This window comes from Agelaius phoeniceus, chromosome 17 (genome assembly GCF_051311805.1).
Source record: "Agelaius phoeniceus isolate bAgePho1 chromosome 17, bAgePho1.hap1, whole genome shotgun sequence".
NCBI classification, from domain to species: Eukaryota; Metazoa; Chordata; class Aves; order Passeriformes; family Icteridae; genus Agelaius; species Agelaius phoeniceus.
Window position 1 is genome coordinate 13,562,790 of NC_135281.1, and position 26,360 is coordinate 13,589,149.

At 38.8% G+C, this 26,360-nt stretch overlaps 1 protein-coding gene across 1 annotated transcript; it reads right to left on the minus strand.

Annotated features, from left to right (window-relative positions):
* Positions 1-316: 316 nt before the first annotated feature.
* SPO11 (SPO11 initiator of meiotic double strand breaks) lies at positions 317-11,416 on the minus strand. The gene is made up of 13 exons (XM_054644632.2): positions 11,303-11,416; positions 9,127-9,240; positions 6,667-6,755; positions 6,008-6,074; positions 5,693-5,801; positions 5,007-5,093; positions 3,659-3,695; positions 3,328-3,437; positions 2,345-2,444; positions 1,805-1,842; positions 987-1,063; positions 684-795; positions 317-436 (listed from the first exon to the last, which is right to left on the minus strand). The coding sequence occupies exons 1-13, from the start codon at positions 11,392-11,394 to the stop codon at positions 317-319; spliced, it is 1,152 nt and encodes a 383-aa protein (XP_054500607.2). The 5' UTR covers positions 11,395-11,416.
* Between the last annotated feature and the right edge of the window lie 14,944 nt (positions 11,417-26,360).

The window sequence follows — 26,360 nt, forward strand, 5'->3', positions numbered from 1 at the left end:
CCAATACCTGGATACGTTTTTGACCTTCACATTTTTCTAGCCAGAAAGAACATATTTCATTATCTTTTCTATGTGTACTATTGCATATGGCATTTTTCACAGCAGAAACCACAGAATGGAAGTAGCAATAGTCTGCAAAAATCATAATTACTCATAGTTTGAACAGAGGAAGAGAAAAGATTATACTCTAGGTACAGAGATAAAGAAACTAAATGAGAAACTGGCAGATACTCCTTTGTCTCTGCACTTCTTTTTTCCTTAAGTGCAGTCAAATTAAATCAATATCTAGAAAAACATTTCATTTGCAGAGCAGCATTCACAGCCATCCACCAAACTGCAGTTTGTTTGGTAAATAGACTCTGGACAGGTAATCTGCTGAGACAGTAGTTAAAACTTGAATTTCAGCCTTCAGTTTAGATGCTGCCATAATTTCCAGCTAAAAGGGGGAAAAAAAAAAAGAGGAAAAATTAATGTGTGTAGGAAGTTAAGTAAGAAAATTCCATCCACTCATTGTATGTACATGTAGAGCTGTAAAGTGGCTCAGAGAAACATCCCAGGTTTTCTCAGTCTTGCCTTCTTTTAGGGCTACAAAGCCTGGCTGGTTCTGCTATCCTAAGAGCTTGTCAGATATAGGACCTGTCCTGTGGGGAGTAAGAAATAGAAAACAGTAGCTTTATACAAACCTCTTTTTTCCACAGTGGCTGACAAGCAATGTAAGGTCTCTTCTTAATACTTGCTAATTTATTTTCATCTTGCTTTGTAAATGGAATCAAGGCATCTTTGCATATGTTTAATCTACAAAGAAAATAAAACTATTACATTTTCTCACACACTTAAAAATATATTTGTCCATCTTATTTCCTTATATTAAGCCAAACTAATGCATGGAAAGAGTAATGGATTTAAATGGATTTTTGTGTAGTAAAACTGCATTTCCTGTCTGTGAAGCAGAAGGATGTTCTGTTTCTTCTGAGGAAATAACTCACCTCTCAAGATCAGATGGAAGGAGACCAAGCCACTTGACAGAGGGAACGGTGAGATGGTGGGCCTCAAAGGACATTGACTAAAAGAAGAAAGGTCGCTGTAACATTCAGTGATCTGCAGTGTAACTTGGGATGCTCTTTTTCCATTTCTCTGCTGAACAGTTCACCCATCCTGCCCTCTGCCTTCACCTATATCTGCCTCCCATCCATGCAGTGTGTCCATACCTTGTCTGCACTCATCTCACAGGATAATATTTCCTTGTTCCTCTTTACCTCTTCCATGATGTTCCACATTACACAAGTATCCCTAAGCAAATTCTCAGGCCAGAATAAAATCTTTACCAATATAACATTATCTTTACCAATATAACATTATTTAACAATCTTTACCAAATCTTTATCTTTATATTTAACAATCTTTACCAAATCTCTACCAATATAACATTATTTTGTGGAAATCACCCATCTCACATTTGGGTTCTCCTGCTCCCAAGGTCCCTCCAGCCTTTGTTGCTCTTCTAAGGCAGAAACAAATCTAAATGGTGAACACTTTTCTATTGGGACTGTCTGAAAACTGCCTGTGCAGCAGAGAAAAACTGTGAAATGTGGTTAAATCAAACACCTGGCTTTATTATCCAGTTTCTTTTTGTTGCAGGAAGAAGCTGTTTCTGCAGACACACAAGGCCTAAAAATCACCTCTTTGTGTTGAATCAAAATGGTAAAAGGCAGCAGACATTCTGACAAAGCTGTAGCATTTCATGCATTCCAGCTTCCAGGCTGGGCTATAAAACAAGGTATTTGAAGGGGGAAAATATACTCACCACAGATCCATATTTGTAGATGCACATTATTTCTACACCTGGGTTGTAGAATAGCAAAAGTCAAGTGTCTGTCTGTCTGCACAGTGGGCATGCTTAAAGATACTGTTTAAAAAATCAGTTTTATGGCACAACAGTTATGACTTTATGATTAGTGAGGTTCTTATGGTTTACATATATTTTTAGATTATGTCAAAACAATCAGAATCTCAGCATGACACCTTCATGTAGTTAAATGTTTCACACTATCTGTGTGCAGTCAACTCAAACCCAAGAATAATCAGCTCTTTTACACATTGTCCAGCATCTCTTATTAAAAGTGTCTTTATCCTGTGTAATTCATGTCTCCTAATACCATTTCTTTGAGCAGCTGCCTCTCACTTTGCAGTAATCTCCCTAATTTCAGGTGGGATCAATGTAGATACATCACCTTCTGATTGTGTTGGATTTCTGAACCCTCAGAACCTTCCCCTAAGAGTTGAGAAAGGACATTCTAAACAAATTTTGCTTTCCTTTTATGCCTTTGAGCCTCTACAGATTTACCATGTGGATCTGCATCCATAAGGGTGAAAATAGGAATTTGAAAAGAATCCCACAGCTTCCTGACCAAAAGGCGTGTATTAAGATCTGGTATGCCTCTTCCCTAAAGAAATAAAGAAAAGCAGAAGGTTTTATATTAACTGAAACAACATCTGGCTACATATATGTTTATATTTGCCATTTGAAAGCAAGCAAACAAACAAAATGCTGGCAGAAATATTTCTCCAGCTGCTGTTTTGCAGGGAAAGTTCTATGCTCCTATTTTGGCTTTGTGCAGAGGGAGGGCCAGGCTGGGAGCAGCTGGGCAGGTGTTCTGGATTATGGGCACTGCAGGAGCACCAGACATTCCTCTGTTCAAGGAGTTGATTTGTAAAGTCTGGGACTTCATACATAGATGTACCCTGGTGTCTGCATAGGCTGGTGTAAGAAGGCAACTTTTTTATCTTAAACTAATATTTATGGCACTAATGGAACAATATAAAACAAGTTCTTGCTATGGCTGACTGAATCTGGGCCATTTGTGGCATAGCAGAATGGAAGTGCTTATCTCTCTTAGGAATGGTGAAATGTTTTTTCCTCTTGTATGCATATTTCATTTGCACATTCATGTTAATTCCCCTGGCTCCACAGCTCTTTCAGTACAGTCCAAAATCAACCAATTCTGTTTCATTTGGGTTTGCAAAACCTCAGGTCCTGAAGGACAAAGGGTCACTCAACAGCTGAGCCTTTCTGAGACTGAGCAGCAGCTTTGCAGCAGCACAGGAAGCTGATAAGCTACCAAGCTCTAAGGAGATGTTTGGAGGAAATAAGCCTTTGGAGCATGTATTTCATATTTCTATGAGGATAATTCAATTTTAACAATTATTGTTAAATATGTTTCATATTAAATTTATAATGGCCTTCTGCCCAAGTTTGAGCAGCTCTACAATGCTAAAGTACTCCTTAAATTAGGTGTAGGTGGAGGATATGAAACACAAGGTGCATACCGTGATCATGATACATGGGGACACTTTACTGAAGAAGTCATCATCCAGGAGTCTCTGGAAAGTTGCATCTTTTTCTACAATTAATATAAATTTGGCATGTGAGGATAAATCTTTTGTGTTAAGGCCAGCTGTGTGTAAAATGATCCATCACACTAATCAATTAAAATTAACTGCTCTAAAATACCTGTTCTGGAGCCAAGAGCAGTGATCATGACTCAATTTCAGAGCCAACAAGGAAAGCAAAAATTACCAGAATGTTGTTTAACTTGGAATATTTCTTGTTTTTACTTTCTTTTTTTGTCTATGATTAGAGTTCTTGCTCAAAGGATACTTTTAATTCCTTGAACATTAGATGGCACGGTGACTGCCTAAAACAACAAAAATGAGATTAATCATTTTAAATTGAGAAAATTATATATTTTAAAATAACAACATTAGGTAATGAAGGACACAATTTCATCCTGAAACCACCATTCCTCCTCTATAAGCAAGATCAGTTCTGACATTTTCACCTCTTTACAAGTGTGTTCAACTGTTTATATGCACTATTGTGTAGTGGTCTGGGAGTCCCCCTGTCTTAACAAGATGCTTTTCAAAAGTATTTGTGCCACTGTTGCAGAAAATTGTTCATCCTATGGGCATGATGGAGATGATAATACCTTGATTAATGTTTTATCTGTCTTAGCCAGAAAAAAAGTCTGCTTGGTGTGAAGATTGCAAATTTAATACAGACTTAAAACATTTAAACATTCTTTTTGTAAGACCATTAAATTAATACTTTTGCTGGCCTCTAACCTGATTTTATGAGTATTTTGGGGCAACAACTTGAAGACATGGTGATGTTTACTTTACATCTTCAGTTAGGATTGGCTGAATCTGGCAAGCATATGGATGAGAAAACAGGAACTGGGGGAAGAACTTGGTCAAAGAGAATGTATATATGGAAGTGTGTGGTCTGTTTAAACTCCTGACTGTAAATCACCCAGTGCCAGGGTGGAGCAACTCAGCACATAAAAATATGGAGAACAGTAACAGGGGATTGAATGCTTACAAACAAAGTGTAATGGGCAGTTAAGGTTACCCTTCCAATTTGAAATGACCAAGTAAGGCTTACAATGAAGACATTTTTCAGAAAATTGTGACAGTAGTCACCAAGTCTGAGGTTTATTCCTGCTTTCATTCTCTGCACTGCTGTAGAAAATCTTTCAGGACTAGGTCAGTTGAATCTCATCCCCTTAAACCAATTTTGACTTGTTTTCTCTCTCTGCCAGAATTCAATCTGCTGTGACAGAAATGCTGTAAATGCTGTATGTTCAGAGTGCCCAGCATTCTTTGCTTCAAGAGCACTTATTTGACAGAACACTGTAATATAAAGCCTAAGATATGTAATATATGCACCTTCCTCTGCAAGGATCCCATGGCAGAAGGTAGTGCTGAAAACCATATTCAAAGATTTATTCCTGGTGGGCTCAGAATTACAATCCAGAGTCTGAGCTTCAGAATTACAATCCAGTTCAGCAATATTTTCATCTCTTTTATTCACTCAGGTTGTAATGCCTCAATTTGTCACAAGCAGAGGTTTGTGTAATAAATGTACACTGTAACCTGAGCTACAAGGAGTGCAGGTTATCTGGTACAGGCAGATGCTATGGATTGTGTTTCTGGTTTATAATACATACTGTTGCACTGCAGGTACAATTCACTTTTGTACCATCTTCCTCAGTGTAACTTAAATTACCAGCAACAAAACCTTTAGTTGTAGACAGCTGGGAAAAATAAAAGTTGTACAGAGTAAATGGGAAGTTACTATATTGCACAGACAAAGCAAGAAATCTCTGAAAAGAATTCCCACTGGTACTAAGCAATGATTCACTGCCATCAAATTAACTAAGCAATGTTTTGCCCTCATAAACATAAGGACTTACAAAAAATAATTTTAGGTATGAAGGAACCCTTGTGAGATATGAGATATGAGTCAATTTGCAGGTAGTTACAGTTCTGATGCACTAAAAGTTTTCATTTAACCCCCAAATTATCAGTTCATTTGTGCAGAAGCTTGTAAACAGGTGACTTGCCCTCTGAAGTTTAAGCACTGCCTTCACTAGATGATAACAAAAGCCCCTGTGATTTTAGCTGGCAGTTTGTCCCAAACCATTTGGAAAAAGCAAACTCTGAATTTTCTGTGAAGAAAAAACCTTTTGAATGCCGCAATAAACCATAACTAGGTTTCATTAGCACCAATGAGGCTTTTTATTTTAATTCTTTAATTCTAGCTGACAACTCTTTGTGGTATTTCCCCTTGTAGTTTAATCAGTTTAATGAGATTTGGAAATAATGACAAAAATATTGAAAAGAAGCCACTTACCACGTGTAGACTTCTCCGAGGTATCTTAAGCATGCAAGAAATGTCATTGATTATTTGGTCCACAACACTTTGGCTGCCAAACAGGAGAGTATCTGAATAATATATATCTCTATCAAGACAAAATATCATGTTTGTAATTATAATACTGAAACAGCTGCAGGCCCATGAGAATTTTATAAAGAACATGGTTAATCAGATAAACCTAAAGCATTCTGTGTACAAGAATCCTGCAGGTTTGTATCCTGCAGGTTGATTTTCACAAAAACATACTTAAAACACAGCTTTATTTGAAATTGCAGAAATAGACTCCATTACCTTTTAGTTGCATAAGTGTTGCTCTGCACCATCTTATAGATCATTGATAATATTTTGAGCATCAGAGCTGAAAAAAATACATTTTACAAAATATTCTATTTTCAGAAATGTGAATACAATAATTAGTCTTTATATAAGATCATATTTGTGTCCCATAAATAAAAGTTTGAAATGTACTGTGAAAATACAGAGAGATTGTACTATTCAATAGACTCATTAACTTCTAGCATAATGAGAAAAAATATGAGGGGGTTAAGTGAGGGAATGTATGCACACCAATGTCCAGGCCAAGAAATGAAATGACTGAGTTAGAAAAAGAAATGAGCTTATTGTCTGTATTCCAAGATTCCTTTCCTGGCCAGCTTTTTGAAGAAGGGTGAAGTTTTTTGATGTTTTTACATTAAGACTTATTAAATCTGCCTTTAGTTGATATCCATTCAGGGAAGAGAGAAACTCTAAGAATATTGTATTAATTTCACTGTCACTCATTATAATTTAATAGAGAAAAAAAGAGAAAAGCTGAAAGGCTGGTCATAGTATCAGCTTATATCAGCCACACACTTCAAATTGTAGTGCATAATTTTTTTATTTTTTTTATGTTATTTAAGAACTTGAGAACTAAAGGGGGAAAAGAAGAAAAACCCAAGAACCCCACTTACCAAATCTTCTTGCTGATTGAGGGCAGTCACTTCTTATTAGTTTTGTAGTACAACGTGGTATCATCTGTAGACCTACAGAATCTTTAAATCTGACATAATGCAAACAAACACAATAAACTGCAAACTCCCTGAGCACAGGTGAATTGTCCTCTGCAAGGTAACCCAGACTCAGAAACCCCTTTCCTATGATCAAATGCAGCAGGGCTATTTTCAGAGTCAGCACAGAAATCATCAGCTTGGGTGGGCTTGGGGTAGCCAAAGGAAAAAGGCAGGAAAAACTTTCTCAGGAAGATGCTCCAAGACTGAATTAAAGTATAAAGTAGAGAAGTTTCCGGACAGAAAACAGAAGAAAAGGATTTTATACATGTTTAGAACTGTTAATATATCACCATCAGTAATTACTTAGTATGAAAACAAAGAAGAAATGAGAAGAAAAAATCTGAATCATAATTAAAATAAAAATCATCTGACACAAGTGACTTCCTGATGTAGACTGTATGAAAAACTGTCACTATTTCAAAATACAATAATATTATCTAAATTATGCCCTTACATTATTATCAGGATAACTTAATTGTATTCTAAGTGTTGGAAACAAAAAGGGAGTGTATCCTGCTCTCTAAACAGTTGTTTAACCTAAATGAGCTCCAGTATTTCATGTTTCACCATTCCACATCTGAAGGTGCACATTTCACCAAAAGACTCAGTTATTTCCTTAAGGACACTTCATTATTTTACTTGAAAGTAATTTAGTGCCTTATGATTCTTCCTTTAAAGCATTTTTTTTTTCATTTCAGGGTTTCGTAGGTACATTTAAAAGTGCTGCTGGTTTAATGGCTATAATTTTATCCCAAACCACATCGTGTTTCCAAGTTCGTTTGTGCGAGGTTTTGCTCTGTGCGTCCTTTGGGTGGCAGAGCGCGCACGCTGCACAACCCTACGGGGACAGCCCGTGTGGCATCTGCCCGACAGCTTGAAAGTAACTTTATTGCCTTTGTGTTGCAACATTTTAAAGTTATTTGTGCTTTTCGCGTGCCTGCTCCCGACATTGTAACTGAAAAGGAGGAACACTGTAATCAAGAGTCCCCTGAATTACTCTCAGGTTAAACCTGGATCTCTCCCGTTCTTCCCAGGACGGTGCTTACTCCAGCAGGGTAGTTTCTGTAAGGCACATCTGAGATTACACTTCTCCACCAGAAAGAATGGTTCTGCTCTTTTTGATGTGATTGATGACTCTTATTTTTAACATACTGTGATCTTAACTCGTTTTAATTTGAACATTTTCCCCCATATGTGTTCAGATGGTAACTAACAGCTCACATTTGTTTTTCTAGCATGGAATGCCATTTCCCCAAAGACTGCCAAAAATTGCAAAACTTTGTAAGAGTATTTTAATTTTACAGACATCTGAGTGAAACATTTTTGTCAAACTATCAAGACACAAACCATTAAATTCCCTGGAACCTACAAGCTTTTCAGTTAACTGATTACCTTCAGGCCCCTCAGGTTCTTTGATTGGCAGAAGTTTATTGTTCTCATGAAATGAGTATTCCACCAAGTTTGCTGTGCTTCCTCAACCTTAAGTGTTTGTAATGTGTCCATTTACAAGCACCTCTGCAATCTTATCAATCTGAATATCCTTTAACCCACTGATGTCCAAAGCTCTTACAAGGCCAGAGACAGATTTGTGTTTCCTTTATTCTTTTGCTAATGTAATGTAGAAATCAGCTAATCTCTTAGGTTTAATGATTTTCAGTTTAAATTAACTCCTTGGATGGAAGAATACTGTTGCACAAGCAACTCCTACAAATCACAGACTGTGCTATAAAGGAGGACAGGTTTCTTTTTCTCTGATCCTGTCTAGGTCATCTGGCAGAAGATCTGAAATTTAGATAATGTACTGGAAGCTTGGTTTGCTTTATTTTGCTGGTAGTGAACTTAGCCCAACACACAGGTAAGAAACACAGCAGGGAGAGGTGAGATCCATCTTCTTTGAAGAATAAAAGGATAAGTTTATCACTATCATTTTAAGAAATATGATACCATGAGGAAAAGCAGAGGAAAAGAAAGTAGGAAGCACTCAAAGGGTTTGAAGAACAGAATTGCCAGTAATTTCTTCCAGCCTAAACCAGGTTTTTTCACTCTAACACAACCTATCATTTCTGACTTCTAGTGCTTCCAGAAAAGGATTGTTTATAGGACCTCCCTTTCCTTCCCAACCCCTGTTACAGTAGTTTTACATTTCCCTTTGTGCTGTGGTCTGCTATTACTTAATACATGATGATGCCTGTTCAGAGTGGTTACTTTTTATTTGTCCATTACCTTTTCAAATTATTTCTTGGTTCTAATGCTTATAGAATGATTATGTATGGTTAACTTTTCTGGAAGTTACATAATCAAATTCATATTCATGGCATTTGTATTAATATAAGGCAGGATTTTTAAATGTTTCCTACTTACTCTATGTTCCTCCAGTCTGCTCTGTTGGCCACTGTGAGAACAGGTGCTTTTTTTTGGGCCAGGCTTTGAAGTACACCTTGGATAACATTTTCTATTGCTTCAAGAACCTCAGAACTGAAAGAAAGAGAATTAACAACACAGATCATTTGATAAAATCTCGTTCTACTTTGAGTTTTATCAACCATCACCACTCTTACAAAAATCATGTGAACCAAATTTGCTTACAGCATACTTTAGGTTCAAAAATGTGGAGGAGCACTTTAATTTTTTAATTTTGTTTTGCTCAGTTTCCCTAAACCTTTGCCTTTCCATTGCAAATGCATGAATAGAGGGCACAATTTAAAGTATATTTCTGTTCAATCCTGTAACCATCAAATTTTTCACCAGCTGAACTTCTAGACCAACTGGCTGGTTTGTGACTAATGATTAATGTTTTACTATAAATGAGGTAATATTGGCTTTGGCCATGATTTTGGCAAAGTTGTTTTTAAATGCTATAAATTTTAAAAGTGTTCAAGACTACAAATACTTCCTGTTGTACCATTGCACATTAACCTTTTGATCTGCTGCCCTGAACTAACTGCTAAGGGTTTTAATTACATGAAGGCTCAGTCTCAACAGACACACCATGGAAAGAATCAAATCTGTATCTTTCACCTAAAAAGACAAAGCAGCCTTGCAGCAGATCCCTTACAGTAAAACTCCAGGCTGGTTTGAGTGTTATGACAGATGCTTTTTATTTTCATAAGCAATCTGACTCCAGCGTTTCAGCTGTCCTTAAAATTACAAGTGTACTCTGCACTATCCTAAGTCTAGGTAGGAATTAAAGAATTCATGGAACTTATTTTAGCTCAAAGTTTTATCAGCAAAGTCTAATTCTGTCATTAAGTAACACACAGAGAAAAGATGAGTCAATACCAGTGAATGCCACACAAAATTAATTATCTCAAATCAGCAAGAATGATTTTTAAAATTAAGCAGAGTCTCCTTAAACAATAATGAGCTGTCTTTAAAGCTCCCTTCTGTCAGCTGAATATGTTTCTTCCATTTTATAGCTCAGCTTCCACACTCTCTCCACATTGCTGAAACTAGATTATAATTTTTTAGAGTAATTTAAATTTCCAGAAGAACAAAAGTTAGTGTTGAAGACAATAAAAATCTGGATGGGCAGACAGATGAAAGAACAGATAGGTAGGAATTCTAAATCATGTCATTACTTTGATACTCATAAATACTTTACTTATTCATTTTATTCTGTCCACTGTAACTATCTTAATATTCCAGATGTATTTCAGACTTTGCTGCAGAATTTGCAAGTCCAGGTTTGTGTTCCAATCCCAAGTTCTCTTATGCTAGCCAACAGAAATTGGAAATGTAATATCTAAAATGCAAAATAGGAGGAAAAGGACAGGAAGTCTCCATGTACCCCCTGCTGATATTCTCTCTTTTTGCAGAGATTATCTGAATTTTAATAAGCAAACACATGATACTGGCCAAGTATGCCTACTTAAAATTCACTGTGGTTTAGTTAACAATGACATCTGAGCAGAGAAAAGGAAGGTGCTGCACAGCTCACAGGGTTTGCCTGATCATCTCTAATACATTGCAGCAGAGTGGATATTTGTTTCTATACAGAAGGAGGACAGATCTTCGACATAAATGGCACAAAATATTAATATTAGCACCTTTAGCAAGCTAACAAGATACACAAAAGAAACAGTTACAAATGAAAATCTGCAGTGTAAGAAACTAACACACTCCTAAACTCAGACCTGTGTATCGCTGAAGTCATGAGCCAGAGACCAAGAAATCTCCAAATAATAATGTTAATATTATCCTTTTCTTCTTAAAATACCTTCATGGTACTCCCAGACTGTTCTAGCTGCTGAGGCTGATGTACTGTGTGCAGAAAGGCTCTTTAAAAATTGACAAGGGTTTTTTGTTGGTGTAATTCAGTAAGCTCATTTTGTCACAGTTTTCTGTATTTCTGTAGCCACAGAACTTTTTGGAGAGATCTGAAGGAATGAAGATGCTATTTGCAATCCAAGCCCCCATTTGTTTTTGTATTGGATTATGTTTCTCCTTCAGCATGAGCCTGTTTGGCGCAATAGTGTCCTACCTACTTAAGCCATTCCACAGAAAGAGAGTGGAGGTGCTATTTTTTACATTTTTTTACCTGGGGACGTGGCTCTCCTGAGCAGCCAGACTTGTTTTCCTGGCCTTGTTCCCAGCTGGAGTTTCAGTGGGACACAGACTGTGCTCCTCCATTAAGGCTAGTGCAGGTCAGTTCAGCTTCTCTGGATAGGGAAGAAGCCCTGTTAAAAAGAGACAAAAAGAGGTTATCACAGAAATTGCAAATGGCTCTTCTGCTTGCTGGACGTAAAACACATGACCAGAGCTCAAACCACAGGATGACAGAGAAAAGGCAGAAATTTGCTGTAGAAACCAAAGTCAAGGTTTTCCCACCCCTCCTGACTGACCAGCTCAGGGCTCCTGCCTCCCTTTATAAAGAGCAGGAGCTAGCACACCCCATCCTGGCCATCTGAGGGCTTTTTACACCCACCATGTCTGACTGAGGCCTTTTCCTGACCAACTTGGAGCTTCTCCCACTCTTCTAGACCAACCAAGTGCTTTTCCTGCTCTTCCTGACCAACCAAGGGATTCTCCCACTCTTCTCAATTGACCAAGGACTTTTCCTGCCATTCCAGAATGACCAAGGGCCGTTTCTGGCCTTTCTGACCAGCTGAGGCTTTTCCCGCCCTTCCTGACCAGCTGAGGGCTTTTCCGATCCTGATTGATCAACTGAGAGATTTTTCCCATCCTGACTGACCAACTGAGAGATTTTCCCATCCTGAATGACCAACTGAGAGATTTTCCCACTCTCCTTAACCTACCAGTGGTTTTTCCCACCCTCCCTGACCTGCCAAGGCCTTTTCCCTCCTCTCCAGGCTGGCCAAGGGCCGCTCCTGCGGCTTTGGACGCCTGAGGGCTTTTCCCGCCCTTTTCTGACTGACAGGTGGTGGCCCCGCCCACCCTGCAGGCCATGGCCGCCGCTGGCCGCTGGCCCTCAGGCCCAGCCGTGGAGCTGATGTCTGACCACAAACTCCACAGCACCCCGGTTTCTGGAATAAACCCAAACAGGCTGGCTCAGAAGTGGCCAAACAGCTGATCAGTACCTTCCTCATCCAGCCATTTTCCTCTTCCCGTCATCTCAAATGTCTCTTCCTGCCTGGTGGGAAGCTGAGGGAGATGGAGCTCCAGTGCAGCGCCAGCTGTTGAAAAATCCACGTCCTTCCCCAAAGTGGAATTCAGCTTCCACTGAAGCCGAATTAAAGATTTAGTGCTACTTTTTATCATTCGCCTTCAGCATTCCAAAGGTTTACGACAGTCTTGCGATATGTTGTCAAATCTTTCTCAATATGCTGTTAAAGTCTTGTATTCTGAACAAACAATAAACCCCAATTCTGAGAGTCATGAATCACTGGCTTCCAGAGAAGCTGAAATTTAAGAAAAGAATGCTAAATTTTGTAAGGATTATGGCTGAACTGGGATTGTTGTTATTTATGTGGTGTCCTCAGCCAGAGGGCAGTGCTGCATGATGGGTGACACAGGCAGCCATAGATGATGAATTTGGGAAGAAACCCCACATATTATGAGTATTTTGGTGCATTTCACCTTTAGACATTCAGCTTTTCCTACAAAAACCCTGTCTGTCACTTCAGAATGTTTAAATTCATGGTGATTGCAAAGAGAAAATGCAGCACTCCTGGGAATCCTGGTGCGAGCCAGAGGAGCAGCCCCTGGTAGTCCTTGGCACTCCCTGGTTCTGCAGTGCTTTTGTGTGCAGAGATCAGGGCTCCTGCTCCGTCAGCTCTGCGGCAGAAAAACCCCAAATAACACAAACTTTAACTGCTCTTACATTTGCAGTTATCATATGCCAAGTTGTATTTTCAACTCATAACTATGTCATCATAATTGATTCCTCATTAGACGTCTCTCTGAGAGTGTTAGAAGTTACTTAGGAGATAAATATCTCAAGGCTTGTCCTTTCTAGGGAAAAATTTTCAAAGCTCACTGTTGATAACATCATGTTTAGTGCACAGGAGTCAGCAGTATTGGAAGCTGTGCTCAATCCAGCTCACAGCCAACAGCATTTCAAACGTGGTGATGCTTGGACTTGTTAGCAAGTTGGATGATGTAGTTTTTAAGATGTTGCTCCATTAGCTACTGCCACTGAACCTTTTCTTCTTTGGTACTCGTATGAGTGAGCAATCCAAGTCCAGCCTGGGTAGGTAATTAAAAAATTAATGCATTGATTTATTCAAGGAAAACCTCAGGCTATGATGATATGAGCACAAGGTGCTTCAATTAACAGAGGGAAGCCAAAGAAAAGGGAAATAATAAACTGAAATTTTCAGAGCTTTCATCTTAAGTCTTTGGCCTTTAGGTATCTTGAGATCATTCCGGAAATATTTATGTAAAATCTCTGTAGCTCTTTCCAACAACTCTACATCAAAATCAGCAGACTTTTTTTTTATATAGAACTGCCAAAATTATACCATGCCCCCAGCAACAGATTGCAAACAAAACTAAATACACCAATTTATGAGAAGCCAATTTAACTACTTACTTCTTCTTCACAGCACCAAACAACAATCATAAAAAAACCCAACTAAAATACTTAGTGTTTATATCTGAGTTAACAAAAACAAGTAACAATAATAAAATTTTCCTTGCTTCCAACTTAATACTCTACACATATATGTAAATATAAATATCTCTAACCAGATAAATTTGTATCCAGAATATGATAAGTAGATGAATTACAATGAAGAAGTGGACTAGCAGATTATTTTTCTAGAGTCCTCTTTTTTTATTTATTTTCCCTTTTAAAAATCTCCTTTTCAAAATGACACCAAAATTAAATTCCAAATATCGACTGCATATGTTTAAAAAATTATAGAAATACACATCTATACATTTATAGATAAATGTTCATAAATATATACTCTAATATGTATTTATATACATTTGTGTATGTGTATAAGAAGGAAAATTACCAGGAGAGCAAATGAGGAACCAGTTTTAAGTGTTAAGATGGGAAGGAAGAAGCGAATGCAGCAGTGGAGGGATGCAGCTCTCCTGTCCTGCCTCTACCAAGCTGTGCAGTAGATGGCACCACAGGTGCCAGAGAAAGTGCTACCACTCAGAAACTGTTAAATTTAACACTGTGATGGAACAGGAGCAACATCCATCACCTGCCAATTACATGAAAAGTTACTGATCTATTTCTAATGAGCAAAGCCCAGAGAAACAGGAGATAAAATGTCATTCACTGCTAACAGCTCACAGCTTCAAATGGGATGCCTCCTTCCAAATAACGTTGGTGGTTAAAAAGAACAACCCAAAAATAATGTATGCTTGCAGAGACACCTGGCTCCAGAGTGAGAAACACCTGAAAAATATTTATTCTGTGGTGTGTCAAGTCACTGTAAGAGGAAGTGGGGTTTTGTTACCATCCCTTCTTTTGGCATTTTATCTTTCAGCCAAAAATAAACACTACAGACCATTCTTAAAAGGAAAAGTACCTTTCATCTCGCCTCTGTCAATTCTGATATCCACATCTTCTAATGTTTTTAGGGATAGTAAAGTACTTTTGGTGGCAGGACAAAATAGGTATTTGAGACAAAGAAACACAAAGTAGATTAAATGGAAGATTACTTTTTGATAATTTAGCCAAAATTCCATGTGCACTCATAGTAGTTGAGCTATAAGCAGGCAGCTCTGTATGACTGAACATTTGAACACATAATTTTTATATGCTGGGAAGTTTGAGCTTGCCCAATACTAACTTAGTCACCGTTTCTCCCTCTCTCCTGAACTGGTTTCACACTAAGATAGGACACTCCTCCAGCCTATTAGGAAAAATTCTGATTAAAAAAATATGTTAGGGAAGGGAAAATATGTTGAAACAAACAAATGAAAGATATTTGTACTAAAATATAACTGGAAAGCAGGAATGGCTTCTATTCCATGCTCATATGACAGTTTGAAAATAGCAATCTTGAAAACAGCTGCACCATTTCTTCTGGCTTTCAAAAAGTAAACTGTCTTATTTTCTGTTTTCCTTTTGTTGGCAAAATCCTAGAAAGCATGAACACTCAGGTGTGGTTTTACTCTTTAAATACAAAAATGCCACCTGCTGTGCATTAAAACTATTTGAACTTAAATTTGCTGCATTTATGGGAATGCTACACTAGTGGTGTCACGACCCCAGATTTCTGCCAACAGGTAAAACTTGGGGTGGACTTCAGACAGTTGTTTTAACTATTTAATAAACCCTGGGGAAAATTAAGTCAGAGGATGATGTAGGAGTTCTGACACTGAGTACTCTGGGCCATATAAATGGTGGGTGGGGCAGTTGATTAACATTCTACTTCATTTTTGGAAGTCTAGATTAAAATCAACCTTATGTCATTCTTTAAAATGCATTTGGTGATTTTAATTGAGCTACTAATGTTAATTGGTCCACACCACAAAAATGCCAGGGGCACTGTGATGTAATTTTGAATAAATGGCAACCTTTGCTTTTGAGGGTCTTAAGACTCAGTATAAAGTATATCAAATAAAAATATAGCATAGATGTCTTATCTTAGTTTTTCTTTTTTTTTTTTTTTTTTCCCTACTGGAGAAGAGAAAAACCATGATTCAAATATAAATATGAACTCAGCCTAAAACCCATCTTACTGAGCTGTTCACAAGCAGTTCTGGCTGCAGTGAGATTGCTGGTCAGCCTTCAGTGAAAACACTGTGCTGCTTTTCCAGGATACAATTTTAACCCGTTCAAACATTTTTCAAATCTTTCTGCACAGACCACCCTTTTCTCTGTTCTCAGAGCAAACTCAAAATTGTCAGCTGGACGTCACTGCTGTAACCCATCCCTGGACCTGGGCATGGAGGAAGGGGTGATATTTTGCCCTGTTTTGCCTCGTCCCACTGCTGCTGGCCAGGACAGCCACCAAACACCTCGAGTTTAGTTTGATGGATCTTCTTCCAGGCAGCTTTCTGCCTGCTGCTTTAGGGATCTAGGAGGCTCTGGAACAGAAGAATCACCCAGATGTCCCACAGCCAAAGGTGTGTACAGCTCACAGCCACAGGAAGGTGTTAATGAAATGTGTAATAAAACTGTGGAGTCTGTGCAAATAAATACAAACTCCTATAATATAAAGTTCTCCCTCACTGATCTCACATATGGTTCCCAAAGGGAGCTCAGTGCAGAATTTGGGCCTTAAAGAATTGAATAGAACAGATTTATATTATTCTCTAAAGAGAAAAATCTTCTGGCAGAAAGAGGAGTTTGGAGCTGTTGACTAAGGAATTTTCTACTCTGGAAAGCAGACTGGAATTGCTATTGCAGGATCAGCTGTTCTACAATGACTTCTTTGACCCATGAGTTTTCCAGAATAGAATATCCACACAGGGAGCTGTTATGGATAGTTTTTTCAGAAATAACTATTTTGGTCACTTTTCCCACATAGAGAAATGCATAGTGTCCATGCATGGCTGTAGTAAGCTTGGTTTATTTTTTACAGAAAAATAGTTTTTGTCTGATATATAACATATGGCAAAATGGGAAAGTAGAAAAGGAATTTTGAATAAGATCATGACGCAATTGATTAAGATCCTTTATTTAATTTACTAATATAAGATATATTATTATAATTTACTATGATTATGATTACTTACATACTAAGAACATCTCTACATCTGCAAGGTTATGTCCATTACAGGATGTTGCATCAGTTTAACTAAATCATTTAAAAACCCCTCGTTTCTAATTAAGTCAGCACAAAAATATTAACAAAATTATTTTCTGTAGTCTCTGCTGGACTTCATATCTCAGTCATCAGCCTTGTGGTTACATCACACACGTTGTTAGAAAGAAATATACAACAGTTCTGTGCTTCTGCAAAATTCAGGCTTTTTTGGTGTTAGCACATTCATTTTAATTAACAATAAATGAACAAGAAATAGCCATTTGCTGCCAGCAGTACCTTTGCTAGGTACTAGGTACTAGGTTGGGAATTCCTGTTTGTGCCTTGCATGATGAGTGGGTACAGCACCCGTTAACGGAGTTCCTTTCTAAAAATCTGATGTAGTATTAATTTATTATTTCAACATTTTCCTCCATGTGCTCTACTCTGTAATGTCACAGGGTCTCTCATGCATTGTGCTGGAATGCTTCCATGTTTGGATCCATTCATGAGGAGTTTTGAGTGCTGGGGATGTAAGACTGGGACCCCAGTGTGTCAAGAAGAAATAAAAAATATAGAAATGACATTGCTGAAGATACCATCAACCAGCCATTAGTCCTAAGAAAAGAACATCTAAAGCTTTTTTTATAAATTAAACTGAAGATTATCTTTCAGCTCTTTAGTGAAGTTTGATACTTCATCAGAAGGAAAATTAACATGCTCATCAACCAGTGCAGATTCTTAGGTGGTGTGGAGAGCTGGATGAGATCATATCCTCAGCAAAATTATGGAATGCTAGGAAGTAAATCAGGAGAGCCAATTCCTAACTCTCATTTTAACGATGGGCTGCCTTGTGTTAGTCATGAAATGTAAGCAAATAATAGGTGTTGCTGAACAGCTGCTCTTACACTATATTGGCTCTTCCCTCTGAAAGAATCAAGCAGGAGAGAACCATTCCTTTAAGTTTTAAATACATTGATTTTCTACATATTTCAGCTGTTTTGTGATGACCAATACATCAAAATCTTCACCGATATTTATGGAGATTCAAACTGATTTCCAATCCTGGTGGAAAACTTCTCTCTTCATAACCTCTATAGTTAGTGCCTGCTTTATGAGAAATGTTCTTGCAGAATATCCAGTCATTACCCTAATTCATGTTAATTTTCTGCTGCTATGGGGTAACAACAACAGTCTTGGATTTTTCTGTGTTGCAGATCACTGTTTTCTGTTTCAGAGCTGAACTGAAAGTGAACTTTTACTCTGAAATTACACACTTCAGTGTTTTATATGACACTCTTGTAATAAACAAATTATATACTGTGATGCTAAAGCACTGTAATAAAAGTACTTGCTGCTGAGTGCTTGAGAAATTGTGAAACAATTGTTTTCAAGTTTTCATAACTGTAAAATCCCCAAATGGACTTGATGTTGGAGAGACATTTCTGTGCAGCACAAATGCATAATTTCCAAAAGAAAAACCTGCAAGTTTTGCCAACTGACCTCCTAGGTAGAGCCTTGCCCATAAATGCAGCGAGGCAGATTGGTGCTAACGATATGTAAAGTTCATCTTTGTACTCCATTCATTCTCACTTCATTACTGGCAAGATTAGTAATAGCCAATTTGCATTGATTTATACCAGCTATTTACAGTCCCCAGGGCACAGAAGTTATTCATCCATGGAAAAACCTGTCATACTCTCCTTTTTTCTAGTCATGCCTCTATCTATGTGGTAATAGAGGGATGGAGTTTCTGCCTCTGGTGTGTCCTGCACAGAAGCCAGTGTCTCCAAAGCCAAGCACAACAGAAAAATATGGCTCTGCCAATAGCTGGGATGGTGACCTAAAGATTACAATGAGAAAAAGGCTGAAGTTCTCAAACCCTCTTTTACACTGATTTGAACAGTCACAAGCAGCTCTCAGACACCTCTGTGTACCAATTTGGCAAGGAAAGAGGCAGAGATGGAGCAGAGCAGGGACCAGGGCAAACTCAGATAGATGGGGCTGGTTATGCTGTGCCCAGTTTTGGCTCCCCAATCCTAGAACAGTGTGGAGAATCAACAGGAGGTTCAGAGGAAGGTGCTGGGGTACTCTGGGTCAAGAGCACAGGGGTGAAATGGAGGGACTGAAGGTGCTGGGCTTGCTCGTCCTGGCCAAACAGAGGCAGGGACTGGTCTCTGCCTGCACAGCAGTTACAGAGATGACAGCCAAGTTCAGGGTAGGTAGTGTCATAACACAGAACAGGGAGCAGTGGCCATAAATCACAGCGTGGGAGGTTCAGCTGAAAATTAGGAAAAAATGTTACTCATTTTTCAGGCATTCTTTGAAAAGCAAAAACAAAACCCCCTCACAAACTACAAAAACAACACCCAAGTATGAGTACAGCTGAAAAACCCAATAGAAAACAAAAAAAATGCCATCCTCTGGTTTCTTACTGTTTTAGATATCACCTACCTTTTATATTACACACATGTAATCTTACAGGCATGTTACATACATGTGTTACCTGGTTTTGTTTAAAATTCTTTGTATGCAATTAGTAGTTGACAGAATGCTATCTTTTGTTAAGGAATGAATTCTTTTTCTACAAGCAAACCCCAATAGTGCTTAATTTGCAATGCAATATTGACTATCATCTCTGAATCAAAAATTAGTTCTTCACAATGAATTCATTCAATTGTTTGGGTACTATTGCATCACCGTGTCCAATGGGATTAAAAAGAAAAGTTGAAAAAAAACTCAATTTAAAGGAAACTGCAAAACTCCATTGGCCCAAAAACCACGAGCATGCTAATTAACTAGAAGCAATTACTTGAATAATCAAGACAGGTTTTTTCTTGTATTTATTACCAGCACTTTCAGGTATTTGTTACATCAGATGTGATATTTATCTAAGCATTGGTTTACCAGATGTGCACGAGAGTAAAGGGGTTAATTTTGATCACTCAAGCTACAAATATTCCATTTAAGGCACTTTGTGACACCAGCAAGGTTTCACCTTTCCCTGAGGATTTTAAATCCACTAGCACTTTTCAGATGGCTTATAGCAATTTTAGTGCTTCCCAAACACAGTTCCAACCATTCAGCTGTTCAGTACCCACTGAGAAAATTGGTTTCCTTTCCTTTGCAACTTTTCAGTTTCCACAGACCAGTGGTTAATATTTTCAATACAGACTCTCTATTCAGGAAACACAAAATGTTTACAACATGGTGACATAATTATCTCTACAGTGTTAAAACTCAAGACATAAGTTTCCCTACAGGCAAATTAAGGCTTTCTCCACAGAAAATTTGTGAGGGTAAAGATAATGTCTGGAGATATAGAAATATAGATTTGTGCTTTATTACATTGATTAGTGTTTGAAACTTTTCTTTTTTTAAACCCACTCCTGTGACTTTATCCCTGCTGTACTGAGTCCATCAGTTTGGATCTGATTTAACAATGTCTCTGTGCTTCAACATACTGCTGCAAGGATTCATGTGCCCACACATAAATTTTCTTGATGAGAGAAGCTTTTGTATGAACTTCTTAAAACAGTTGGCAACAAAATATAGGAAACATCTACCACACTTCACTGGATTGGATTAAGGGATGAAAAAGTAAGAGGAGAGCAAACACCACAACACTTTGTAGTCCTGTTTGACAGCTAAGGGATAAATTGCATCCTGCCCTCTATTCTTAATAAAAAGCATAAGACCTATTATACTTATTAATCCAAAGTCCACCTAGACTAATATTCTCCTTCTGACAGCAAGAAATACTGGGCATCATGCGAAGAGTACAAAACCAACGTTTAATGATGCCTTCCCAACATGTTTATGACTCGAAGACTTCTGGAATAACTGGTGAGAATTTGTATTCAAGGACTTCTGGTGGTGTCTTTGTATCCATCAGGTTTTTTTAATGGATTTCATGCACATTTTTAACATAACACATCCTGTGACAGGGAGTTCCACAGGTTAACTACTCATTCTCAAAGGTGTGTGTTCTTGAACCTGCCATCTCCTAATTAGTTATGATGCTCCTTACTCATGTACAAGACAGTGAATAATCAGCCTTTTTCCATCTTTGCCATGCCACTAGGTTGGAGTTTTGGTGGGTTTTTTTCCGAATTTTAATGTATTTCCACACTGCTTCCCCTGATTCCTATTGTCATGGACTATGGAAGGAAGAAAAGAAAAAAAGAAAAAAAAATAAATAAAAGAGGGTGAAAATGGGATAAAAGACAGAACCACTTAGGAGTCTGAAGCAAGATGAGGGAATGAAGTGCCCAGGATGTTTGTATCTCTGTCTGGGGCAGAGAGAGAGAGCAGGAAAATAGGCTGGGCCCAGCACAGAGGAAGCAGAGTGGAAATCCCCAAATGACAGGAACAGGTGACAACTTCAGGCAAAACCCTTTATCTTGTTTTGATGATACAGATATTGAGATTCAGAAGGAATTTTAGCCATCAAAACTTTTCCGGAAGCTACATATTCTCTCTATTCCTCCCTTTCCTCTGTATTTGTCAGGTCTGCAATCAAATGAAAAATACCCAGGTTTAAATTCCTTAACATCTGGGCGTACACAGGAAGGTTTTACCTCCTTTATATCCCTGCAGTCCTGCTAATATTTCATCCCATGAGAACCTGAGATCATCGTTTGTCTTGAAGGAAATTCAATGTACTGAAGCACACTAAGGAGATACACCATCCTCTTTCACCACTGGAGGGAACATTTTTGCCCTTGACAAAGAACTTGGGTGTCATTAAGATGAAATAGATTATGGAGAACTTGATATAGGTGTAAATGCTTTCAGATATTTAATCAATGGGGAAGCAGTGGAACAGGTTTAGGCAGCCTACAGGTTGATGACCTGTTCTGATAAAACCTGGCTGGACTATTGAAGTCATTCAATATCCATCCCTGCTGCAGTTTCTCATGGCCAGCTACTTACATGGAGCACAGATTCCTGATTTTATTACCTTTTAACTTGCCACCCTCATACAGGTTATTGGAATAGGATGCAAGAAAGTAATCTGAAAGCAACATTGAAGTTTTACCGATCCAAAAAGACACCCAAAAAACCTCAACATTAAACAGCCCCCCAAAAAATGCTCAAAAAACCCCCAAGAACATAACCAAACTATTATATATATCCAGATTGGGATGAAGAGGAGGAAACTGTAGGAAATATTGGCTATGAGTCCTACCATATGCATAGACATGAAATCTTGGCTGCCCACTCTATGAGCTAAAAGGTTGGATAGTAACAGTGCTCTAGAAAAGATTGAACCCTGGGGCTTACTGTGAGGCAGTGATGGATTTAATGAGCTGGGTGTGACTGGAGGGAATGAAGGAGATTCTTCTCAGGACATGCCTGCACTTGAAACTCTGTGGATTTTGTGCATCTGTGTTAAATGATTTGAAAAAACTATTGTGTGATCAATGGCGCACACACACACACACACACACACACCTCCTCACAACAGTGCCCTGCACACCTGATATTCTTATTTCTGTCATTACAATTCCTCCTGCAATCACAACAGGCTTTTTAGGAGTTTAGTTTAATTTCTCATCTTGTTTAAACTCCTTTAGTGTTTTGTGTTATTTACCACATGTTCAGATGCAAACCATTTCACCCCTTTCCTGTTACAAATAGAAAGAAACCTGGCAGATTAGCATGCAACTAAAACAAAAATGCCCAGTGAAAAGGCTAATGCTATGGTTTTGCCTCTGAGCAGCAGGCAGCATTAAAAAGCACATTTCCATTTACGCAATAGAAGATTTTGTTAGTCAATAAATCCCTGCAATCTCAGAGGAAAGAATTAATCTTACATAATTGGAGTTTTGTTTCAGGAAATGAATTTATACTAAGAGATTCAATCTCTTAATTAAAAAGATTTAGTGTGTTTGTGTTCCACTTAGCAGTTTTATTTGTTCTTTAATTTGCAGGAGTCCATACTGGGAAATAATTGAATGAAAATGCCAGGAGGAATGGGATGTGCATACCAGGTCTGTGTGCAGACAAGAACCAGGATCTCTTGAGCTCTGCTACTAGTTTTGACTTTTAAAGACCTCAGAAAATCCCTGCACATGTCAGTTCTCTGTCTGTAAAATGAAATTCAGTAGTGGTTATCTCACAAGGCTGCTGTGAGTGCTGGAATCCAAAGAAGGAGCAGTTGGTAAATGCACTACTGGTATTAGCAATGTAACAAAATGAAAGAGAGCAGGATAAGATTTCATGGATGGGAAACACTGCCTAAACAAGAGCCTTTTTCAAATGTCTTCCTCTCCTGACAAAAGATGAGGAAATTACTTGGAAATGCATTAAATTGTATTATATGAGGGGGGAGGAAAACCAAGCTGCCACCTTTATATTCTGCCAGGAGGAGAAAACCACCATGGAGCTGTACTAGGTACAAAAGTGTTTGTATATTGAGAGTGATCCTGTGTCGAGTTGGTACATCAGTGTGGGAATTTTGTTTGCAAAAGAGCTGCTGGGATTGTTCTGCAAAGAGCATCCAAGCCTCCGGACACGCCTGCCCTTCCCAGGAACTCTGGCTGCTTGGCTTACTCTTTGTGGCTGGGAAGTCTGAAAAGAGTTCACCCAGGAGCAGCAGGATCAGAATTCCCCTCTCACCTTTTGCTGCAGAAAAAGAAAAGGGTTTGATCCAGTCCTCTAAAAACTGAACTGAATCACAATAAACCGGTTACACTCACAAAACCATTGCCTTCCTAACTACTGGAATAAAAATTGTTAAACTTGCTGTTTCCAATTAAATATAGCAAAGTATCTTTTAGACCTGATTAAAGATTACTCTGCAACTATCATTTGCTATGACTTAGGTAAGTATTCCATAGCTTCCATTGAAAACTGATGTAAGGAACCCTCACCCATGGACACAGGCACATATTTCATCCAACCCACCACTACCAGTTCCAGGTCATGCTGATTAATGCTTTTCACATAAACACACTTCTTATTTCAAATGTTAATGCCTTCTTAGTGCAAGGTGAAAGTCTATCCAATGATAGAATCCCTTAAGAGTGTTAATTAAAGAGGACAATAATAATCCACTGGTGATTTATAGTGAGGTGGATTACTGGAGCATAGTGGTTGGTCTGATAGGCATTTATTGCCTACTTAACCATTTAAGTATAACAAAAAAAAAAATCATTGTGGGACAAAAGGTGATGAATGTTTCTGCTAAAACAGTCCATTAAGATGATTCATTAACATTACAAAGAGGTCTGCAGCCTGTGTGCCACTCGGAGCCTTTAAAAGTCTGGGAAAGTGAGAGGCATTACCATAGGAAATGCTTTATGCTAAATGTGCGCTGATAGAATCTAAAGTCCACTTTCTGCAGATAACATCACTTTTTACATTTTGCACTACAAGGTCTGAGGGTGCTTTGTACTTCTCAATTCCTCGAGAATGTATCTTCCTAACAGAGGAGAGGAGCAATAAAAGTCCCAATGCTCTGGCATACATTGGCGTCCCTCACACTTCCCTTTGAACTGATGGGCCTGGAATGCTGAATCGCTGGTTGCACCACTGCGGAATGACACGGGAGCCATGAGTTATAGTCACAACAGCTACAGCTTTATTAAATGCACAGCAAATAAAGCTCCTATAATGATCTTTTCAGGTCAAATAACAGCAGATGCCTGCTGTGTAACAGCAAGGTGGTGTCCCAGCCCTGACTGCTACAGGAATTGTAGGAGGGTTAAATCAGCGTGTAAATGCATCCAAAACAGCAAAATAAAGTCTTCAGTATTTTCCTAACAAATTATTCCCTGAAAGTGGAGCTAATGAAGCTTGGCTATTCATGGATTTATGTTGCTGCTTTTACATCTCCCTGTTGGAATAAACCCAGGTGTCCTCCACCATCTCCCACTCCAATCCCTCCAGCCCCTTCATGCCTCACCTCCCCCCTGCAAGAACATATGCAGGCTCCCTTATTCCCTGGGGAATACCCTAGCTAGCATGCCTTGGCATCTTCTCCCAGCCATTCCTTGACTTTTGCTTTTGATTTGGCAGCTGAATGAAGCAGTGTTTTCACCAAGGAATATCAGAGCAATGTGCAAATCAGTCGAGAGCCTCGCTGCTGTCAAACACAATGAACAATTGCTGAACTCTCCCTTCTCCCTCAGTGGGAGAATTAATAAGGATTCCTTCCTCTCCTTAGATGCTAATTCTTGCAAAACTGGTAAGGACAACTGGTAAGTGTCTCCAAATCATCTACATAACCTGTGACAAATGTGTCAGCATCCTGGAAACTGGGTCAGACAAATAATTAGATTGTGTAAGTGATTTCCCTAGGGAACCAGACTGAGAGGTGTGATAGGATCTGCACTGACCAGAAGTCAGTAGAATCTTGTTTATAGTGTGTGCAGCACCTGTCCAGACTACCTGCATGGTCTCAAAAACAAGCTGGACCAGGTTCTGGGAGCACAACAAGACACTTGCATCAGACCTAATAAATTCTGCCTCTCAGTAGATAATTACCCTGGTTTATTTCTCAGTCAGCAAATTAGCACAGCTACACCAAATCCTGGGCTGGAGATGACTGAGATAGATTTGTTGTCCCTGCATGGCATGAATTGTCACTTCTAGATACTTCAGTTAAAAGTGAAACACTACAGATACTGAGTCTGGACAAGGGAATGGAGCTGAGGGACACATGTGACATCAAACACAGCTCGCCCCAGCACTGTTCAATATTTTCTAACTGCCTGGGGAGTTGGGTGAGCAGCATTTAATGTCTAGTGCCAACTATTGATTCTTCTGGGAAACAAGGCACTGACTGCATTCATGATCTGTCACCAGGCTTTATCACAAAGTGTCCTGCACTGCACCAACCTCATCTGCAGAAATGGGATAACTGTTTGCAAGCAGGGCCATTAACCCAGTAATCCAAAAACCAGCCTCAGCCGTGGTAAACATCTTTCAGATGAGCTCTGCTGATTAATGAACGGAGGGTGCTGAGGTGTGGAGCTGTGTCTGGTGAAACACTTGCTTCCCACCTCTGCAGACTCCTTTGAGTCCCCTGGGACACTTGCAAGTCTCAGTTCTTAGTCAAGAATGCCCAAGGGTGCCCAGCACTGGGGAAGAGCCTTTGTGGGAGGATCAGGCCTGGGTGTCAGGCAGAAGGAAGGAACACAAACCAGTGGGAGGCTGGCAGGAGCACAGGCTAAACCAGAAAGAGAGGCTGAACACGTGTGTCCAGTGGCTTGATGAGATTCAGAGTGGGAACAAGGATGAAAGGATTGGATTGAAAGATCTGTGTTTGCAAAGCAAAGGAGAAGGGTTGAAATTTCCACCTTTCAAGGCATTTTCTGATTTTTCCCCCCACATACTGAATTTAACCTAATTTCAGTAAGAGCTGAGAGACAGTCACCAACATCTTCTTGTATTTTGCTCTAGATATTCCTTAAGTTTCCACAAATTTACCCACTAGATTTCATCAACCCAGACCACACTTCACTTATGATT

Coding starts and splice junctions, on each gene's coding strand:
- SPO11 (XM_054644632.2), bottom strand. CDS start 11,394: ATGGAGGAGCACAGTCTGTGTCCCACTGAAACTCCAGCTGGGAACAAG. Junction 6,075..6,666: donor TCAATCAGCAAGAAGATTTG/GTAAGTGGGGTT, acceptor TATTTTTTTCAG/CTCTGATGCTCAAAATATTA. Junction 5,094..5,692: donor CTCGGAGAAGTCTACACGTG/GTAAGTGGCTTC, acceptor TATTTTTCCCAG/CTGTCTACAACTAAAGGTTT.